The sequence below is a fragment of the Lagopus leucura genome, unplaced genomic scaffold (assembly GCF_019238085.1).
Source record: "Lagopus leucura isolate 7727_CA_CO unplaced genomic scaffold, USGS_WTPT01 Super-Scaffold_100030, whole genome shotgun sequence".
NCBI classification, from domain to species: domain Eukaryota; kingdom Metazoa; phylum Chordata; class Aves; order Galliformes; family Phasianidae; genus Lagopus; species Lagopus leucura.
In genome coordinates this window covers 5,778,013-5,795,993 of record NW_024962281.1, presented here as the reverse complement: position 1 = coordinate 5,795,993, position 17,981 = coordinate 5,778,013, and the positions used below count along the sequence as shown (strand labels likewise).

General features: G+C 45.5%; 1 protein-coding gene across 2 annotated transcripts in view; it reads right to left on the bottom strand.

Annotated features, from left to right (window-relative positions):
* The window catches only part of GRIA1 (glutamate ionotropic receptor AMPA type subunit 1), a 107,653-nt gene extending 90,312 nt beyond the window's left edge, over positions 1-17,341 (bottom strand). For both annotated transcript variants that reach the window (XM_042881685.1, XM_042881686.1), the window contains exon 1: positions 17,232-17,341. In XM_042881685.1, the coding sequence (XP_042737619.1) occupies positions 17,232-17,244 (13 nt within the window). In that variant the 5' untranslated portion in view covers positions 17,245-17,341. The remainder of the gene's footprint in view (positions 1-17,231) is intronic.
* Positions 17,342-17,981: the final 640 nt, after the last annotated feature.

The following is a 17,981-nucleotide window of genomic DNA, read 5'->3' as shown; positions in this document are numbered from 1 at the left end:
CTCAAGAGAAACTTGGAGCATGGTGCAATGATGACTTCGAAAGAGCTTCAGCCAAAGCACCTGTTGGTGGTTTGTTCTGTTCTGGTTTGTCTGGAAGAGACAGACATTTGCACTCACACCTGCAAAATCTCCTCACTCATCTACGTGAGGTTTTGCCATCTTTCACCAGAAAAGTTTCTCTTACAAGCAAGGAATGCAGTGAGCCAGCTGCCACCTAATTAACAGATGGGCTATTCATATGGCTTGCCAGTTCTCTTGGGATTTCACAGGATGAACTATCCTGTGGGAGAGCTTTTCTACCAAGAATTAAACAAAACGTCTGAAAAACAAAAGGAACCAGCATCTCTGCCGCTAGCCATGTAAGGGTTCACCATTTAATATCCTCCAGCTTTGTTTCCAGGATTTATAACACATGGAACAAGGTTGAATAGTAACAGCAATAATCCTTGTGTATGACTACATACAAAGAGCGAGGGCAAGATTCATCACTGTAAAGGAAAACTGCATCCAATATCACTTGCCTAAAATCTCCCAATGAATAAACTCTGCCTATGCCTGTTCCTCACTCAGAAGAATATCTTGCAGCATCTCTGTGTGCTAACATATAACACATATAATGTATAACACACATCTGCATTTAGTGAGCCCCTTGGAGCCTCATGCCATGCCTCTTGGGATAATACTATGCACCAAGATGAAGAAAAAAACGCATCAGAAACACCTCCCCAGCCAATATAGCTCTGTTGTCTTCTCCCAGTCCTCCAAAATGAACAAAGATTTTGGAACCCATCCCAGTAAGCAACTACTAAAGAAATTCTCATTGGGCATGGTAGGCATCTAATGATACCTGCAAAGAAGCACTTTACAGCACACTGCAAGAACTTGCCACTGACAAACATGTGGCAGTAAGTAGAGAGTACGTGCAGTAGTTGGTGTTGGGTGTATTAGTTTGGAGGTAAAGAGACCGTGGGTGTTTATCACTATTGCTCAGTGATGACAAGCCAAAAGCGGTCCTGAAAAACCTAATCAGCAGCTGATTCACCTCCATTCTGAGATGCTCTGACGGGGTATCCACAGGCAAAGCAATGCTACCTGACAATCTGGATGGTTCTGATTTTTTAATACCCAAATGATGGGGTTAATAGTGATAACAAATTGCTGTCTGGTTTGTAAAGGTTCAGGGTACAGTCTGCTGATGATTTCAAGAGAGCTGGGCTGGAAACCCTATCTCAAAAGAGAAATCTCCCAGAACATAACCCATGCACAGAAATAGGTTGCTAGCAAAAACATCAAATACTGCAAGATACAATAAAATCACAGAAGCCACTGCTACAGTGCTGTCTCTGCATAAAAGCCAGGGTTTAAAATAAGAAAGTTTCATAATCAGGAGACCTCGTCCATCCTTCCTTCCTTTTCATTTTCCCTACTAAAACCTATCCTCGAATCAAGCTTAAGATCTCATTCCCTCTGCATATTTCGATGCAAGGTGGACAGACAAAAAGACTCACACTTGTGCCATCTACAGAAAGAAGGCAATGGGAAAAAGAAGGCATGGGGCCAAATAAATCCTTCTTTACCCCCGTCTCCAATTCATTTTATAGTCAGCTCTTAGTTGATTTATACAAGAGAAATAAAAAAGTCTATAGGCAGGACACTTTATCTCTGACAGAAAACACACACCCAACCCAACTGCTGTTCAGGGAACTTCAGGGCAGGCTGCTTCTGGATTATTTTGCATGAGCTTTTTTGCCTGCGCTTTCAATTTCAAGGCTGTTAATCATGCCTTCAGCTTATGTCACAATGAAGTCCCTTGCAGAGAACAGGACCCAGAAGTAGGCTGCTTGACATCCTATATAACGCAGCTTCATTTGCTAAATTGCTTTTCCTGCACTGATGTTATAAGGTGCTCAGCTGGAGCCCGTACACTAAATCTTGCCTCCCCATGGAAATGGACTGACAGACAGAGACCCAATGACACATTGCAAATGCACTTCTGCTGTGAGCTCTCATACGGAAAGTTAATACTATTTCTATCCCACATGCAGATTTCCTCTTCTGGAAAAAAAAATAATAATAATAATAAGTGCAGACACAAAAGAAGCCTCCAGTGCAAGGATCTATGGGGAGAACTGACACAAAGCCTTCAAAGGTGTTGAGAGAATAGGTGCTTTGAATGCATCCCAGGAATCAGGCTGTGAAAGGACAGGGAGAGCTAGGTCATTTACCCTTTCCTATGCAAGCAGCTTGGAAATGTAGTGCAAAACGCTGCATCCTTAAATATCTTAACCCAGAATTGAGTGTTGGCTGTGCTTTTAAAAATGATATGATTGGGGAGAGAAGGCACCCAAGGGCCACGGAGAAGTGAGCAAAGGAAATCTGGAATAGCAGCCTCTCTGAAATGACACGTAGAATCATAGAATCTTTTGAACTGGAAGGGACCCTTAAAGGCCATCTGGTCCAACCCCCCTGCACTGAACAGGGACACCCACAGCTCCATCAGTGTTCAGAGTCCCTCCAGCTTCACCTTGACTGTCTCCAAGGACGGGGCTTCTAACACCTCTCTGGGCAACCTGTGCCACCCTTACTGCCTCACCACATGCGGGGTGAGGGCAAACTCTGGCCATCAGGCAACTACAGTATGGTTCGCATTTGCTTCACCCACAGATGAATTTGCCTCCTTGGAAATGGGATCCTGTTGTGTTCACCCATACTTCAGCATCTCAGCTTAATCAAGAGTTTGTTCTCCCTGACAGCCTCTAATCATCATCCAGCCAGTTTACTGAGGGAAAATTTTTATCCTTTCTGCTAGAATTCGTTTTTATGACACCTACCATAAGAGACTTAAAAAAATTAGGCATTAAAATGGTTTATAGAGGGTATTTTTATAATCCACTAAGCTGTTTTCCATTTCCACAGATACGACATCTCTCAGCTATAATTTATAAATGCCATCAGTTAACAGGCACAGAATCTTATCCTACAATTTCTCCTCTCATATGCTTTTCCCATTTAAACTTTCTGTTAAATCTTTGCTGTGCTGCTAAATCCAGAGAGATTTGTCCATAGCTGGGAGGGAGGAAAAAAATAAAAAAGTTTAAGTAGCTAATTAGTGTCACTGGATTTGGGGCATCCTATCATGAGAGAATAGAGAGGAAACATGTCCTCAATAAATATTTTGGGTATTTAAACAAGGCCAGTGCCCTCCGCACAGCAATATCTAATACCACTAAAAACCAAGTAGTACAACATGCTTTAAGTGGCTGCTTTCCCACATAGAAATGATGAGGCTGTCTTAACAGGCACATAGCTTTTCTCAGTGCATCTGGCTGTCCTCACAATGTCCTGCTAGTGATTGTAACTCAGAAAGGAGCCATTCCGGGAAGTGGGCCGGCATGGAGCTGCAACTGTCGTATGTGCTCCCAGGTCTTCTGCTGGAACAAAAGGCACAGACTCAGCAAGTGCTGGCAAAACGCAGCAGAATGATGGGGAGCAAGTATGCAGTCTCAGTGTCAGCTGGAAAAGACTGCCCAACCAGAAAGCAGAACGGAGCTCCTGTGAAGAAGTAATAGGCTTGAAGTTATGATAATTTCTTCTTTTGCAAATCTCTGTATACACTGATAGCACCATGAAAATGCTTAGCAATAATTATAATTCTTGCAGTAGTTAGATGCTTTCTCTTTTTCTCTGCCAAGCTCAGACTGGAAAACTCCAGGCCTTGCCATAATCACTGCTACTAAGTCACAGCAAGCCCCCTCAAAAAAAACCAACCATACATTTCTCCTCATTTGTGATGTCTCCAGCAAATCTGCCTTTCCTCTACTGGGAAACTTGCATTGGACTGTATCTAGTCTTCTGGTTATGGAGTGTCCTACTTTTTGGAGGCACAAGCTAAAAGGAATCCATCAGTTGCTTTGATGGCAGTGTCCTCGCCTCTGATTAGGTTAAGCGTGGTTCATGGACACATTCCTTGAAGGCCTGCGGGGTCCCAGCTGCACTCAGTTTAGGTGCTTTGGGTAATGATGGGAGGGAAGTGCCCTCAAACTGTCTTCCTTACATGGAGCAGAGAGAAACCTTACAAGATGTGCGGAGGGAGCAAGCCGTTCACCCAGTGATTCAGTAAAGACCTAACTCTATTAGGGTGTTAAGCTTGGCTCAAAGAAAAGGACTGACACCCTATGAACTTTTTACTTCCTATGGAAGTTTGTCTACAGAACAAAGACTTTGCTCATCTGAGAGTTTTTCAATATTTCTTCAGGCTTTGAAGTCCACAAAGGGAAATTAAAGGTACATGGGCAGAGCTGAAGAGAAAATCTTCACCCGCCTTGAACATGCTTGTTGATATGCAAAAGCAAAATCAAGAGAATCTGTTCTCCCCCATGCAGGGTTAGTATTTTAGATGCACCTCCATGAGTTTCTTCCCTGCAAGAGATTAAAACACTTCCCTGTGGGCTGCAGGAGAGTGGAGGAGTTGGTTCAATCTCTTCCAAAGTGGCTTAATCATGTCAGCATTCATCCCCAGCCTTATGTTTGGCCCAGCTCTGGCAAGGCAGCATGGCACAAAGCAGCCATATGGGCCCAGTCCCAGCACCCCGTCTGGGGAGGAAGGCGAAGGCAGAGACAAGCAGGTGAATCATGCTCCAGTCACTTGGGGAGCGGGGATGAATGAGTCTACGCTGCCGATGTAAAGGATATTTTCCGGCTGTCATAACAGTGCTGTAAGAACAGATGGTTGGTAATACAGACTGCGGCCACTCAGAACGGCCCCTTGGCACTTTCGCTTTGCTTTGCTGCTCTGAGGCAATGTCTGCCTGGGAGAAACTGTTCTGAGTACCCTGCACGCAGAGGTAGCTTCTGCTCACCCACTCAACGACTTGCATGGCTTTAAAACTGTGCTGCCTGGCACTTCCACAAGAAGCAGAGTAGTTCCCCCATCACCTCCCAGATGTCATCCCCTACTGCTCATGTGCTAGCAGACATGGGAGAGTGAAGGTACCAGGCAGATGGCTGTCCCTGCTTCCAGGAAATCCATGGGTCCTCCCACCTGGGGTCAGGTTCATTCTGAAGATCAAGCACGCTAGCATGAGCCTAAGCAAAAAGATGAGGCTAACATGGGACGGTCCTAAAATCTAAAGCTCTGTGTTGTCCTTTGGGTAAGTGACCACTCACTTCTCCCCACTGATTTATGAACCTGGCAGTCACATGTACCTTTCTGAGCACCCAGCCTTTACAGCTAAATGGAGGAAATTCAGACATTTCCAACATAGCTTTTCCTGATGCTTCATCAGTGCCAGCTCTTTCCACATCCTCCCTGTGTAGGAAAAGCTAAAAACAAACAAACAAACAAGCCACTAGAGCATCAAGCAGTCCTTAAGAGGCAACTTCTCCCAAGAGAAAAGAAAGTTGTTGACACAGACAAAGTCTCAAAGGCACAAGTAGGTCAACCAGGGCTTGAAGTCAAAGTCTCCATTTATTTCAGGGCATCTGGAAAGTGATTAATCTTTCATTCCTTGCAGAAAAGCCCACACAGCCCAGCACATCAAGTGCTACTGTTCAAGGACTCAGACTTTGGACATACCCAAGCTGCTGCTTGCACTAATGGTTAGAGCCATCGGGTGCACCATTGGAGGAGGCATTTCACTGCATGCTTTAACTGCTGCAGGTAGGGTCAAACAGCAACAAACGTTGATTTAAAGCACACATTAGAGGCTGCCTCTAATGCACTTACAACAAGCCTTCAGCTGCCATTTATCATTTGTCCCTGATTCGAACAACTTGCCTAAAACTCAATTCTCCTGTTTTTTTTTTTTTTCCCCCTTAAGACATATTATCCAATACTTTTCTTCTCTTTTTACCATTGATGTCTCAGCATACCCCTGCACAAGATTTTCCTGTTCCTTCTTGAGGAAAGAGGTGCCACAAAGAAACTGTTAGTGCTTCAGAAAGTGACTTCTCAGTCACTTGATCTTGGCAGGAGATTTCTCTGGCAAACCAGAAAACAGAGTGCAAGACCAAGGAATCCGTATGCATTTAAATGCCCTTAAAAATATTGATTTTAGCAATTTTACAGTCCTAAGCCAATAATCAACATCCCAAAACTTTGGCACAAAAATAAAGGATGAAACGCTGCTTACAAAACTCCTAACAACAGGGAGATGCAATAGACAAAGGCAGAAAAACACAAGAGAAATTATTACCGTGTCTTAAGTTTTGAGACTGCAACAATTACAGGCAGAGGGAGAGGCAGAACAACCACAAGGAAAATCCTACTGCAGGAAAAAGGAGAAGCAGCAAAATTTGGGGTTGAATGCAGTGTCACAGCGTTAAAAATCCCAAGAAAAGAAAGACAGAAGGGTTGTGATCGCAGACTATAAAACCTGATGGGTTTTATAGAACCTAACAGATCTTTGGAACAAATGCAGCTTCTGTAGGAAAGGGTTGATCCGCAATCCAAACTGACAGTGCTGAACCGAGCACATGTAACTCTATTTGCCTTCACCAATAAGATTATTATAAACAAAGCAAAATTAATAGGACTGCTATTTTCTCTTGGAATAATTCATGAGAGCAAATTACAGGAAGACAGGCTGAAGCACATCAGCCAGCTAACCACGAGAACCAGCAAAGCCACCTGCAGCATCACTGTGCCCCTTCACCCCATCCTGAGCTCAGCACACTGCTCACACCAGCACATCTCTCCCCTTCCTGCTGACTCTGAGAGTGAATTTCTCTGAAGCACACTGGGAGCTCCGGACTTTAAGCAGCCGGGATGTAACAGCAGCCAAAAACACTCCTGCAGCAAGCACAATTAGCACTGACTTACATCACCTCACTGCTCTCTATAGCAAATTCTCTTAGAGGGTTGGACTGGGAGAGTTAACGTGAGACTGCTCAGCATCTGCACAGATGTTGGGTGCATCAGGTGAAATAATGGGGAAGTGTCCTTTTGTAGAGTTGCTTTGACTGTGGGATGATAGTGGGTTTTGTGTAGGGGAGTTGGAATACCTTTCTGTTCACTCTTCAGTACTTTGCATGCAGACAGAAGCAAAGAGCACTCGTTTCCCTTAAGAAATGTTTAGAGCAGGGATGATCCTGAACTTTGCAGAGGAAAGAGGACATCAGAAGCACACCCTGCTGCCTGCCAGCCCTGTGCTGTGGTACCCACAGATTGTTCCTACTGAAGCTGAGAAGAAAACCCAGCGAGGAAAATTTCCTTCCAAAGATGCATTTATTACCGGCCTTCAGGTGCCAGCAAATGCTTCCAGTCTCACACAGCATCTTTAAGAAATGATAGATTGAGCTGGCTCAGAGGAAACTGTCTGCTCCGTGATAATAAATGAGTTGTTAACAGAGGTAGCAGACTCCCAGATCCATTTGCGATCCAAAGGGCTTACAGCTGCTTCCCATTTTTGCAATGCCAAAACTAAAGAACACGCAGACAGCAAGGGAGAGGAGGCAGCCTATGAGCCTGTCTTCCTGCTGCTCTCCCGTGGCTAAAGAGGAACTGTCAAGTGCGATTTCCTTTTGATGGAGCCTTTTTTTAATGTAAATTTTGTGTCGAATACAAACGATTCCCTGCATTGACTGCAGGCAAGGATAGCCAAGAAAGACATTGCAAATCTCACCCCCAGAAACTACACCTCTGTAGCACCTCTTGCAGCTCTGGACATGAACCACCCTACAAACACGCTTAATCCTGCAGCAGTGCACCCCCACGGCTCAGATCATGCAGGCAGCACTGAGCACATCTTTGCTGAAGGCCCTACAGTCCCACCAGGGGATGTTGCTGCACCTCAGCTATCCCCACCCCAATTCCCTCCACCCTCAGCCACCCCAACACTGCTCCACACACACTGCCCTGGGATTGGCTCTAAGAACACGTTACTAGTTTGCATTCACAATTTCACCTTTCTTCTGGAAATAAGTTTGTATCAGGACACCTAAAAGCACATTGCTCTCAAACTGATTTGGGATTGCTGTCAGCCGGCCACCAGAATTCCAGACCAGAGCAGGGTGTGATTCAAAGCATCCCTCTGATTTTCAGCTATATTAGTCCAGGGGTCTACATTCAAATTGGTTCATATGGTTGCTAAATAAAACTATTATTAACATAGGCTATGTTGGAAATAACTTTTTTTTTTTTTTCTTTTTCTTGCTTCTTTTTTCCCAAAAAAAGCTCACAAGATTGTTTGTTCCTGCCTACCCAGAGTGCTGCATGGGGTTCAGCTGTGTTTTCTTCCCATTAGCACCAGTGGGGATTGCTCAGTGAAATCCCCAGGTGCTATTTGGAGAATGCTGCAGTTAGCACCTAAAGGCATTGCTCCCCTGATGGTACTGTCTCCAGGATCCCCTTGATCCCACTCCTAGTGAATGGCAATGGCAGCTAGGAAATCACGGGCAGAAAGAGGGAGAAAAAGATCTGCTTCAGGACAGCAAAAGCAAACACACAACAAAATTTCATTAGAGCACTGCAAACACTGCTGCAGTGAGCCCACGAGAAGTGAGAAATAGAAGAGGTTCTGAGGATAGGAGCACATCCCAGACAGCAACAGAACCCTGCCCTTGAAGGACCGCTGCAGTACTGCACTGGAATACGGACGGGGAACCTGAGAAGAGCAGTTCCTATGAACAATGAACCATGAACAAATATTTTCTTCAGTTTTTACTGAAACATCAGAATAGCACAACCACAAACTGCTTGCTTGTCGTGTGGTGTTTCATAGGCTGCTTCTTGGAAAATGTTTGGTACTGGCGAGGCATTAAATGCATCGAGTTTTGAACACTTATGTGGTACAGCTGCAGACATTTTGGGTTGGATTCCTTTCACCTACCTCTCAAGGTCTCAGGGTAAGCTGCCTAAGCCAAGCCTGTAATCTTGGCTTGCTGCATCGACAAGGGAGATAAGCACACACCTCTGGAGGGCAAATCCTCCTCTGCTAAGATGGGTGTCTGAAACTGTTCAAAAGGATCATACACTGGAGGGCTCTGCTGATTACAGAAGTCACCTTGTTCAGTAGCTTAGATGAGGGCAACTAATCTTTAGGAAGAAAATTTAGAGGGGACAAATTCCTTTCTTCAATCTTTAAGGATGTGGGACCTGCTGCTTAAGGATGCTGCTAAGAAAGTGAGCAGCAATGTGGCAGGAGCAGCTGTTCAAGCTTGGGTTCATTCTTTCCTTCTCTTCCTCTGTCCCTCTACAGACACTGGCAAAGCAGAACTTCACCTGTGCTTTGCAGGGGAAAGAAGAGTTAAGTGACAGTTCTTCCTTCATTTTTGCACTGAGGACTCCCAGATTGCCATCCCCACAACTCAGAGCAGCAGGCAGCAGGTTTTGGTTGGCGCAGCCACAACCACCCAACCAGACAAGACCCCAGAACTAGGACATGCCAGAAATTAGTTCTGATTAAATCTATGGAATGCACTCAGTTCTGCCTTTGCTCAGGACAGACTGAGGACAGCTGCTGTGCCTGACTGTGTTTCTGGGACAGTGAACTGAAAACAGCATCACTGCACAGGCAGGCTGTGCCGCAGCTCGCCTCCCATCCTTGCTTGCAACAGCAACAGCCCTGCAGCCATATGCAGTTTGGCTTCCTATAACTTCCTTTGGTAGTTCATTAAAAGCATTAATCACCTTCAGCACAAAGGCATTTGTCATGAACTCCCTGCAGGCCAAGCCTTGTTCTCAGCTGCAGCTCCGTGGGCTGATTTGGCCCTTTGCAGCACTGTGCTGGTGGCCCAGATCTGTCCCCACATCCCTGGCTGACCTGGACCTTGCCACTTTCAATCTGCTCCTGGACCACTGGGATGGTCATCCCCAAGCCTTTCCCTGCCACTTTTGATCTAGCATTCACCTCACCACAGTCTGCACCTCAGAATTTATCCCTTACTTTTTCTCCCCTCACCAAACTGCCCTCTTTCTTGTCCATTGTGTCTCTATCCCCCATGGCCCATCCTCATTCTGTGCTGCACCAACATGTCTGCACCTTTTATCTCAGGACCAGCACATGGTCACCACCATGCCTTGTGGTGTCACGCAATAAGCCATATGTAAATGGTATATGCTCATCATTCAATAAAGGACACTCTGGGTAAAGGCTGAAAAGAGAGAAGGAAAAACTCAACACGACCACAGATACTTGCAGAGCCCATCCTCTTTCCCACAGAAGCTCTCCAAGTGCTGCCCCTGACCCAACATTTCTCCATCCCCTGTCCATGTGTGCTCTCTGCTGACATCCTCTCACTCACAGTCCCAAACCTGCTAGCAATTGTTTCTGGTTTTTTGTTTTTGTTTGTTTCTGCTTACCTGCCAGAATAGCAACACTGTCCTCTTTCTCATGGACTGTGTTCAGTGGGGGATTGGTGCTGAGTGGAAGAAAAGCCAAGAGGCTCAGACACTGGGGAATCCTGGCCAGCAGGAGTAAAACCAGATCTGAATCAGTGTAGGCACTGATGTGGTTTGCTCACCAAAGCTTACTTCTAGCAAAGTATCTGGGAGGGGAGAAATAGCCCTCCCTTTATGCGAGCTCCCTCTGCACTGCATCCCTATCACCTGCAGTGGTTACTGTGCCTCTCTTCAGACCCTCCAGCCCTCAAGCTTTCATCTCCCTCCCACTTCCTCTACATTAGCAGACTTGCAGGACCTTGCTTATTAAATCAAAGCCAAAACTCTCGAAGCATATGGAGATGCACACACACACTTTACACAAGAAACCTGCCATCAGTCAAACGCTACATCCTCACTCTCAGATGTCAGTTGTTTTCTTGTGCACTCCTCCATGCTGTCAGAAACAAATAGAATCAAAGAATGAAAAGACCCTCTTGAAGAAGTCAAGATAGGGCAATTTGTAGCTGTGATTCGCCTCTTCATTGCCTCTCACTGCTCCTTTCTTAAGAGATCAATCAGTGCTGCAATATATAAGCACGTCTGCTCATAAAGCTGCAACTTGGGATGAGGGCTGACAAAGGTGAGGTTTTCAGGGGAAGCAACTGAGATACATTAGTATTATTTTTTTAAAGAATGCCCCAGAGGGGATGAGTGGGTCTGGCTGCTAAGGGGTAGCAGAAGAAAATCAACTAGAGACTCATTACTGCAGCTAATGAGCGATCAGTTCAGCAGGTGAGCAGGGAACAGCCCCTGCTGGATGGCACGCTGTTTTGTTAATCAACCCGTTTTATTTTGAAACATTGTTTGCCGGGATGATGGTGGGTTGCTGGCGATTGGGTTCAGCTCTTCTTCATGTTACCGAAGTCCTGATTTCCTGAGGAGCCATTGCAGCCCCCAGAGGACATCCTGTGCTGTACTAAATGGCACTTCTTGCTGGGAAAAATGTTAGCCTGTTCCAATCCTCCACAACTGAAAGCAGAGAAGCAAAACTCATCCCTTTTTAAAGGAGCGTAGTTGAAATAAATGCATCTTTGTCTTCAGACTTGTGTTAACACCACACCCTGGAGAATTTGGATCAGCAGAATATTAAAGCCTCGCCGACTTATTGCATCTTTAAGGAGCATGTTGGTTTTGTGTCTGCTCAGAGCTCTGTGTGCTACCGAAGCTAAATGGGATGGTTTCCATTCCTACTGGCAAAGAGCTAACGCCTTTGGGGCCCTAACCCTATTAAGAGAAAATGTAAATGTGTATATCTAAAATTTCTGCTGGAGTTTTGAAAGGGAACAGTGCGCTTCCCCATCCTGCCTTCCTTAAAGCCACGCAAAAGTTTCTGTTCTCACCTCTCTATTTAAGAGCCAAAAAATTAAACCCATGTGTCTGCAGCTTAGTACTGTCCCTATTGCATGAACATGCTTTATTTTAAAGAAGAAAGGATAAGCTGTGAGAGGAAGAAGCTGTGGCTGTCACACACTGAGCATGTTTGGCCTTTGCTGCTTGCTGCTTCTAAAATCCCTTCTTTGCCTGCTGCTGAGCACAAATTTTCCTTCTTCACTCTTGTTTGCTTGTCAACAATGAATATTTGGATTCTCTGCAGATGAGTAGATAGATTTGCAAGTGTGAAATTCCCACTATTCTTCCTAATTATGTGACATCAGCTTTTCTCCCCAGCACCGCTCCCGCAGCTCAGGATAAAAAAAAAATTAATACATGAAGAAATTGTGCGAAGAATAAGTGTCCCCATTGCCACAGGTGAGAAATGAGCACACCAAACTGGGGGAAACCTGCTCTTACCATGCCCTGCCAGTCCCTCAGCAGGGCTGCCTTTGCCAAATGACAGCGGATTGCCATCAGCGTCCCTACACACGATCTCAGCCCATGTTCACCCAGGTCTCTCTGTGCCCAGATCTGTGAAGGCAGACAGACAGCCTGCCATGCCCTGGCAGCCAGACATAAGGAAATGGCTTGGTGCTCATGTTTTAAACATTGAGAAGAGCACATGGGATGATTTCCCACCTTCCTCAGAGGTGGCTGCCACTGCTGAGCACCCAGAGCCCATCGGAGCATGCCCAGGACCCACTCATTCCTTGGCTGCCCCTCTCCACACCTCATGGCTTTCATGCTTGCCAGAGATGCCCATCAGCAGCCTCGTTGTGGCTGGATCTTACGGCAGGGTGGGAGCGTCTCACCAGACAAACATGCAATTAACAGAAAGCTACAGCCCATCCCTGCCAGCAGCTGAGCACCCTTAACCTCAGTTTGATCTAATGCGAATCGATGCGCTGATTCATCAGCCCGCATCGGACCTTTTTCCATTGCAAAATCTAAGGAGATACATTCCTATGTAGTGCCTATTTTATATCAATCAGGTTGTGTCTGATCACTAAATCCAGGTTTCTGTTGGCTTTGCTCACTTTAAGTAGTCATGCTGGGATCTACAGGGGAAAAAAATCCCAAAGCATTTACATGGGATTTCTGATATTGCAAAAATAAATGCCAACACCACATCAATTACATGCTATTACGGGGCTGGGCTTACTTAGATTGCGGAAGTTTAATTATAAAAATAGCATTTTAATTGATTACTGCTGGAATAATTACAGCAATACCTTTCCAAGAAATAGCGGCCACCGTATGTTTATCAACAAAGTAGATTCCTTTAAATTAAACATGCAATAATTGTTTAATTAAGCCAAATTTAGTTCCTCGTTTGAGAACATTCAAATGTTTGCCTATTCCTCCCTGTCTCTGAGAGGTAATTTAGGAGATAAAAAGCAATCTCCAGAAATACTGTATCTATATACGTAAGTGCCCAAGAAGAAGAACAAAAATAAATACTTCATTTCGTAGCTGATCTGGATCTAAGCTTGCTGCTATTGATAAGAACATTAGAACAGAGCAAGTGATCATTGCAAATCCCTTTGTAATTGCTGCTGGAAGGCTTTCTTTTCTAAAATATGAACAGGCTCCCATCTGCACATCCATTTTCTAGTACACAGAATGGATTCAACTGCTGACATGCTAGCAGCACCCCACAGACCCTCCTCAGCATGAAGACCTCTCACTGCTTACAGCTATGAACACAAGGAGGGAGAGGGATAATTAATGCAATAGCCGCTTTGCAGGTTTTCATGCATCTGAAAAATCCTACCATGCTTCTTTGCAGACCACTGTGCTCTGAGTGTGCAACTCCTGACCATCCCATCTCAGCAGCCCAGCACCCGGTGTGCACAAAAGCTGATCAGTACTCTACCAAATTTATGGGGCTCACTGCAGAACAAGGGGTTTCGGTAGCGGCTCATCATTGCGAAGTGGCATGAGTGTTGCAGGAATGGATTTACCAGGTTAGTGACCCACCTGGAATGAGCATCGCTGACTGTGCTCACCCAAGAACTGCTGCCAAAGGCTGAAAGCACAGTTTCTGCACCGCAAACTGAATCAAGCCAAGGAGCTGAGGCTGAAACAACTTGTATCCCCCAGGGAGCTGCACTGTGCACAGTGGATGGGATGTACATTACACGTGCATGAATGGAGGCTGAGACAAACAATAAAAGAAAATTTCCCAGTGCTGCACGTTTCCACTCAATAGCCCTGTATTCCCTTGTTGCCAAGAGCATATGGTGCTGCTGTCCACCACAGACCTCACAGAAGCAAGTATTTACAGCTCTGCCCTGTGCTTCAGTCTTGTGCCCATGCATCCAGCGCAAAGCACCCCTCTTCACTCAGCTCCAACCTGCAGCATATCTGCTGCTGCACTGGGGCTGCCCTCAGCACAGCCAGTCTCAGGAAAGCCAAGCAAGATGGTTTACTGGAGACCTGCTGAGGTCACAGCACACTTTTCCAAAAATGGCTGAAGTCAAAGAACCCATTTTAAAGCTGATCAGAATGGTTTTGCTCTGTTACATCGCTGTGCAAACCTTTCACTCACACCACCCCATCATTTTCCCCCTTAGAGACAGCTAGCATTGCTATGTACTTCTGCCAAAGAAAGGGCTGTAAGTTCACCTTCTTCCTAAGCAATTGTGATAGTCTTCAAAGAAATGACACAATGTCTTTGGTTAAGAATGCTCATAGCAGCAGTTGTGCATTCTCACTGCATGTCAGAGATCACTAAGCCACACCATAAGCTGAGTTGCAAGCACAAAGCCTGCTCCTTGCCATATATTCTATGGGACAGAGGTGAATTCAGGATGATATTTCAGCTATTGAAACATGCCCATGTCTCAGAGCTAATAACATTAGCATCAACCACATCTGAAATATGAGGTCACCACATGTTCTATCTACTACTTCTCTGTTTTCTTAATATTTACAATTAAAATCATAATTTGCTGATGTATTGTGCACAGGGACCACAGAAACCTCAGGCTGACTCCAACCCAAGAGGAGGCATTCACAATCTCTATATAACAACGAGACGACCACAACTGGAGGCATCAGAAAACCCGAAGTGGTTGGGCTGTCACAGCAATAGCACAGCAACAACAGCATCCTCCTGACACTGCACAGACGTATCACTTCTGTGGGTATTGCTGTTACCAATTTATGATCATCACTCGCACATCGTTAACGTTTCCCTATTACTGTCACCTGTGTGCAGATGGGAGCATCTCATACTGCAAATTCTCTCCCTGTCACACCAAAGCTCACCCAGCCTAACAGGCAAGCAGATCTGTGTCAGGCAGAGGTAGACAGTGTCACACTTGATACTGAGATACGGTTTGCATATGATCTCCTTAGACAAAGTGCTGTCATTTTGCTGCAGTTCAAACTGCCACTTTGTCATTGCCCCACAAGCTGCCCAACAAGCCTTTTGCTTCTGCCATCATTGCTGATTCTTCATATATTCCCTATATTGCTTCAGGCACTTGCCATAAGGACTGTGTGTAGGACACAGGGATGGCTCCTATGGGAAGGCAGGACGTGCCGCAGGGCTGGGACCTTACCAGGTGTTCTTCCTGCTGGAGCTCCCATAGGGGCAGCACTCTATCTGCAGGGTCCAAACACACTCAACCAAAGCCATCAGGGAAAGAGGGGATTCCAACAGCGGAGAAATGCTGTGTTCTCTATCTCCATGGGAACAAAAACTGTATTTTAACTGGCAGCATGGCCAGCCCTCTCTCAGATGATAAGGACCTGTGTGTGGGCAGGGTTTTATTCACTGTAAATAAACAGATCTTCCCGCTGATCTCCAGTCTTGGCAACTGGGGAGGGAAATTGCTGGAAGATGAGGAAGGAGATAATTCCTGGCAAAAGTTTTAGCAGCAGAGTCTCTCTCAACATGTCCTGCTGTTGTTTTGTTTACCCCAAGAGTACATGGACTAACACCTTTTGTGCTTACAAAACAAATGCTGCTTTCCATAGTCTTGAAGGACTTAGAAAGTTTTTAATTAAAAAAAAAAAGAAGAAAAAGAAAAACGAGGACAAGTGAAGTTGGACTGTGCAGAGAGCTTTGCTGGTCTGATCTAGGACAATGTGCCCTACATAGAGCTCAAATATAACATCCTTTGGGAGGCTGTCTTGCTTCCATTCAGCTTTTGTGAGACCACCTCCACCCCTGTGGTACTAATGACAGACATTTTAAGCAGAACTGGTATCGTGGCCTTGCTATCATTGCTAATGCTGTAAACAAAATCATTTCAGGTAGGCATAGAGAGGGAGGGACAACTACACGCAGATGGAGAATTTATTCTAGCGATATTCTTGCAGTGTCTGCTTTCTCCCTGCTATCAGCACTGAAATAGCTCATCCCCGGCCACAGTCAGCAACTCTACCCCAGGTGGGTGACATTTTCCCTTGACAGATACGGCCTTTTATTCTTCCCTATTTTTCTAGTTCTCCTGCCAAGGAATTGCCATTGGACTGAGCTGATATAGCTGCTCTTTCTTGATGGAAATCTTGTAGATAGCAAATAAAGGGATATTAAGGAGAATAGAAAATCTTTAGATATGTCATTAGATAGCCCAGGGAAAGCAGAGCCAAATTATTGCTTCTCTCTTCTGTGCCTTACTGGCCAAGAATTTCCTACAGTCTTGTATTTGTAAACCCTCCAACAAGAAAAAAAAATCAGCTTATTTTTCTTTAGAGCCTTATGAATTCTCCTTCTCTACATTCTTGGACGCTCTCTGCAGAAAAGCAGATTTATCTTTCTGTGTATTTCTTAGCACAGACAACAGCTTTTCTCCACATTCATCCCACTCTCCACGAGTGATCTGCAAAGAGGAATCAGTGAATCTAAAGGCTCCAGCAGATGTGAGCCAATGTCAATCCAACAGACTATGAAGGGAAGGAATTTCACTGGTACTTGAAAATGGAACTCTCTTAGCTCTCTGTCCCTGTGGGCATTCCTCTTATAGCAGATCTGGACTCCATTTGCATCAAGGTGTGGTTTTCTGCTCAGCCTTTATTAAATTGCAAGGACAGATGGCTAAACTGGGACTGAAGAGGATGTGGTTCACACTAAACATACACTTTGGTGCACTCCGTGGGTGGGAAGGGGTACCTTTGTTGTACAGCAGAACTATAGGGAAGATGGGAATGAAACCTCAGCGAGGAATCGGGCAGAGGTTAGAGAAACACAAGGAAATGAATTGTGAAGGGTTCAGTACTGCTTGGGAAGCACTAAAAGAAAATGCAAGGCACGCCGAATAACTGCAGCGCTACCTCAACCCTGTGTCCTAGCACACCCCAAAACCATTCAGAAATCCTGTGCATTTGGGGTTTTCTTACTTGGACTCTGAGGGAGAATTGCACATTTTTAGCAAGATGCTCCCTGTTCCATGTACAGACATGAACAGTCAGGAGTAAATGAAAAAGCAAAGTAAGTGAAAGCCCGGCAAACACCGCTACTTACAGGTGTATGTCATCTCAAAGCTGTCACTGATGTTCACAATGTCGATCTGGGGAAGGAGCTTAGGGGGTTCCGTGAGCTGAGACAGTGCAAACCTAAAAGCCGCATGTTCCTGGGATTGCTGATTAGGAAATAACCCCCCTGGGGAGAAAAACAAAACAAGAAGTCTTAAGCACACCTATATTAGCAGCCCTTTTGGTCTGAAATATTCCTGCAGAGGAGTTTCTAGAGATGCCACTGCAGCTCCAAATCCGCCAGCACACCTGACACAAGGGGTCCATGCCTGCTGCAGGCAGGCTGGGAGCAGAAAACCTTCCCATTATGCAGTGCCTGGACATACAGGAGCCCTGATGCACCCTGAGCCCAGTAGCCCCCAGGGTCAGGCTGAAGCTCAGGGTTTGGCTTTCAACCTCCTCACCCCTCCCATAACTTTAAGGAATAGAAACAGAAGCACTGCCAGTGCTATAAAAGAGGAATCTGAGTATTCCCTCCTCTTGCTCCACTCACAGTGAGGCCCAATTTGAATCTTGCTCTCCAGACTTGCTCCCTGAGGGGCGCAGGACAGCCCTGCCAAGCCCTGCCCCATGCTGGGCACAAGGGGACAGATCTGCAAGAGCCGGAGCAAGCAGGGCTCACGGTACACACCTGCTGCTGCTGCTGGAAGTGTGAAGCACGGAAAACCCCTACATTTAACAGGTGACAGAGGCCAAACTCAGACTGGACAAGAAATCGAAAGCCTGATCCTGAGAAATA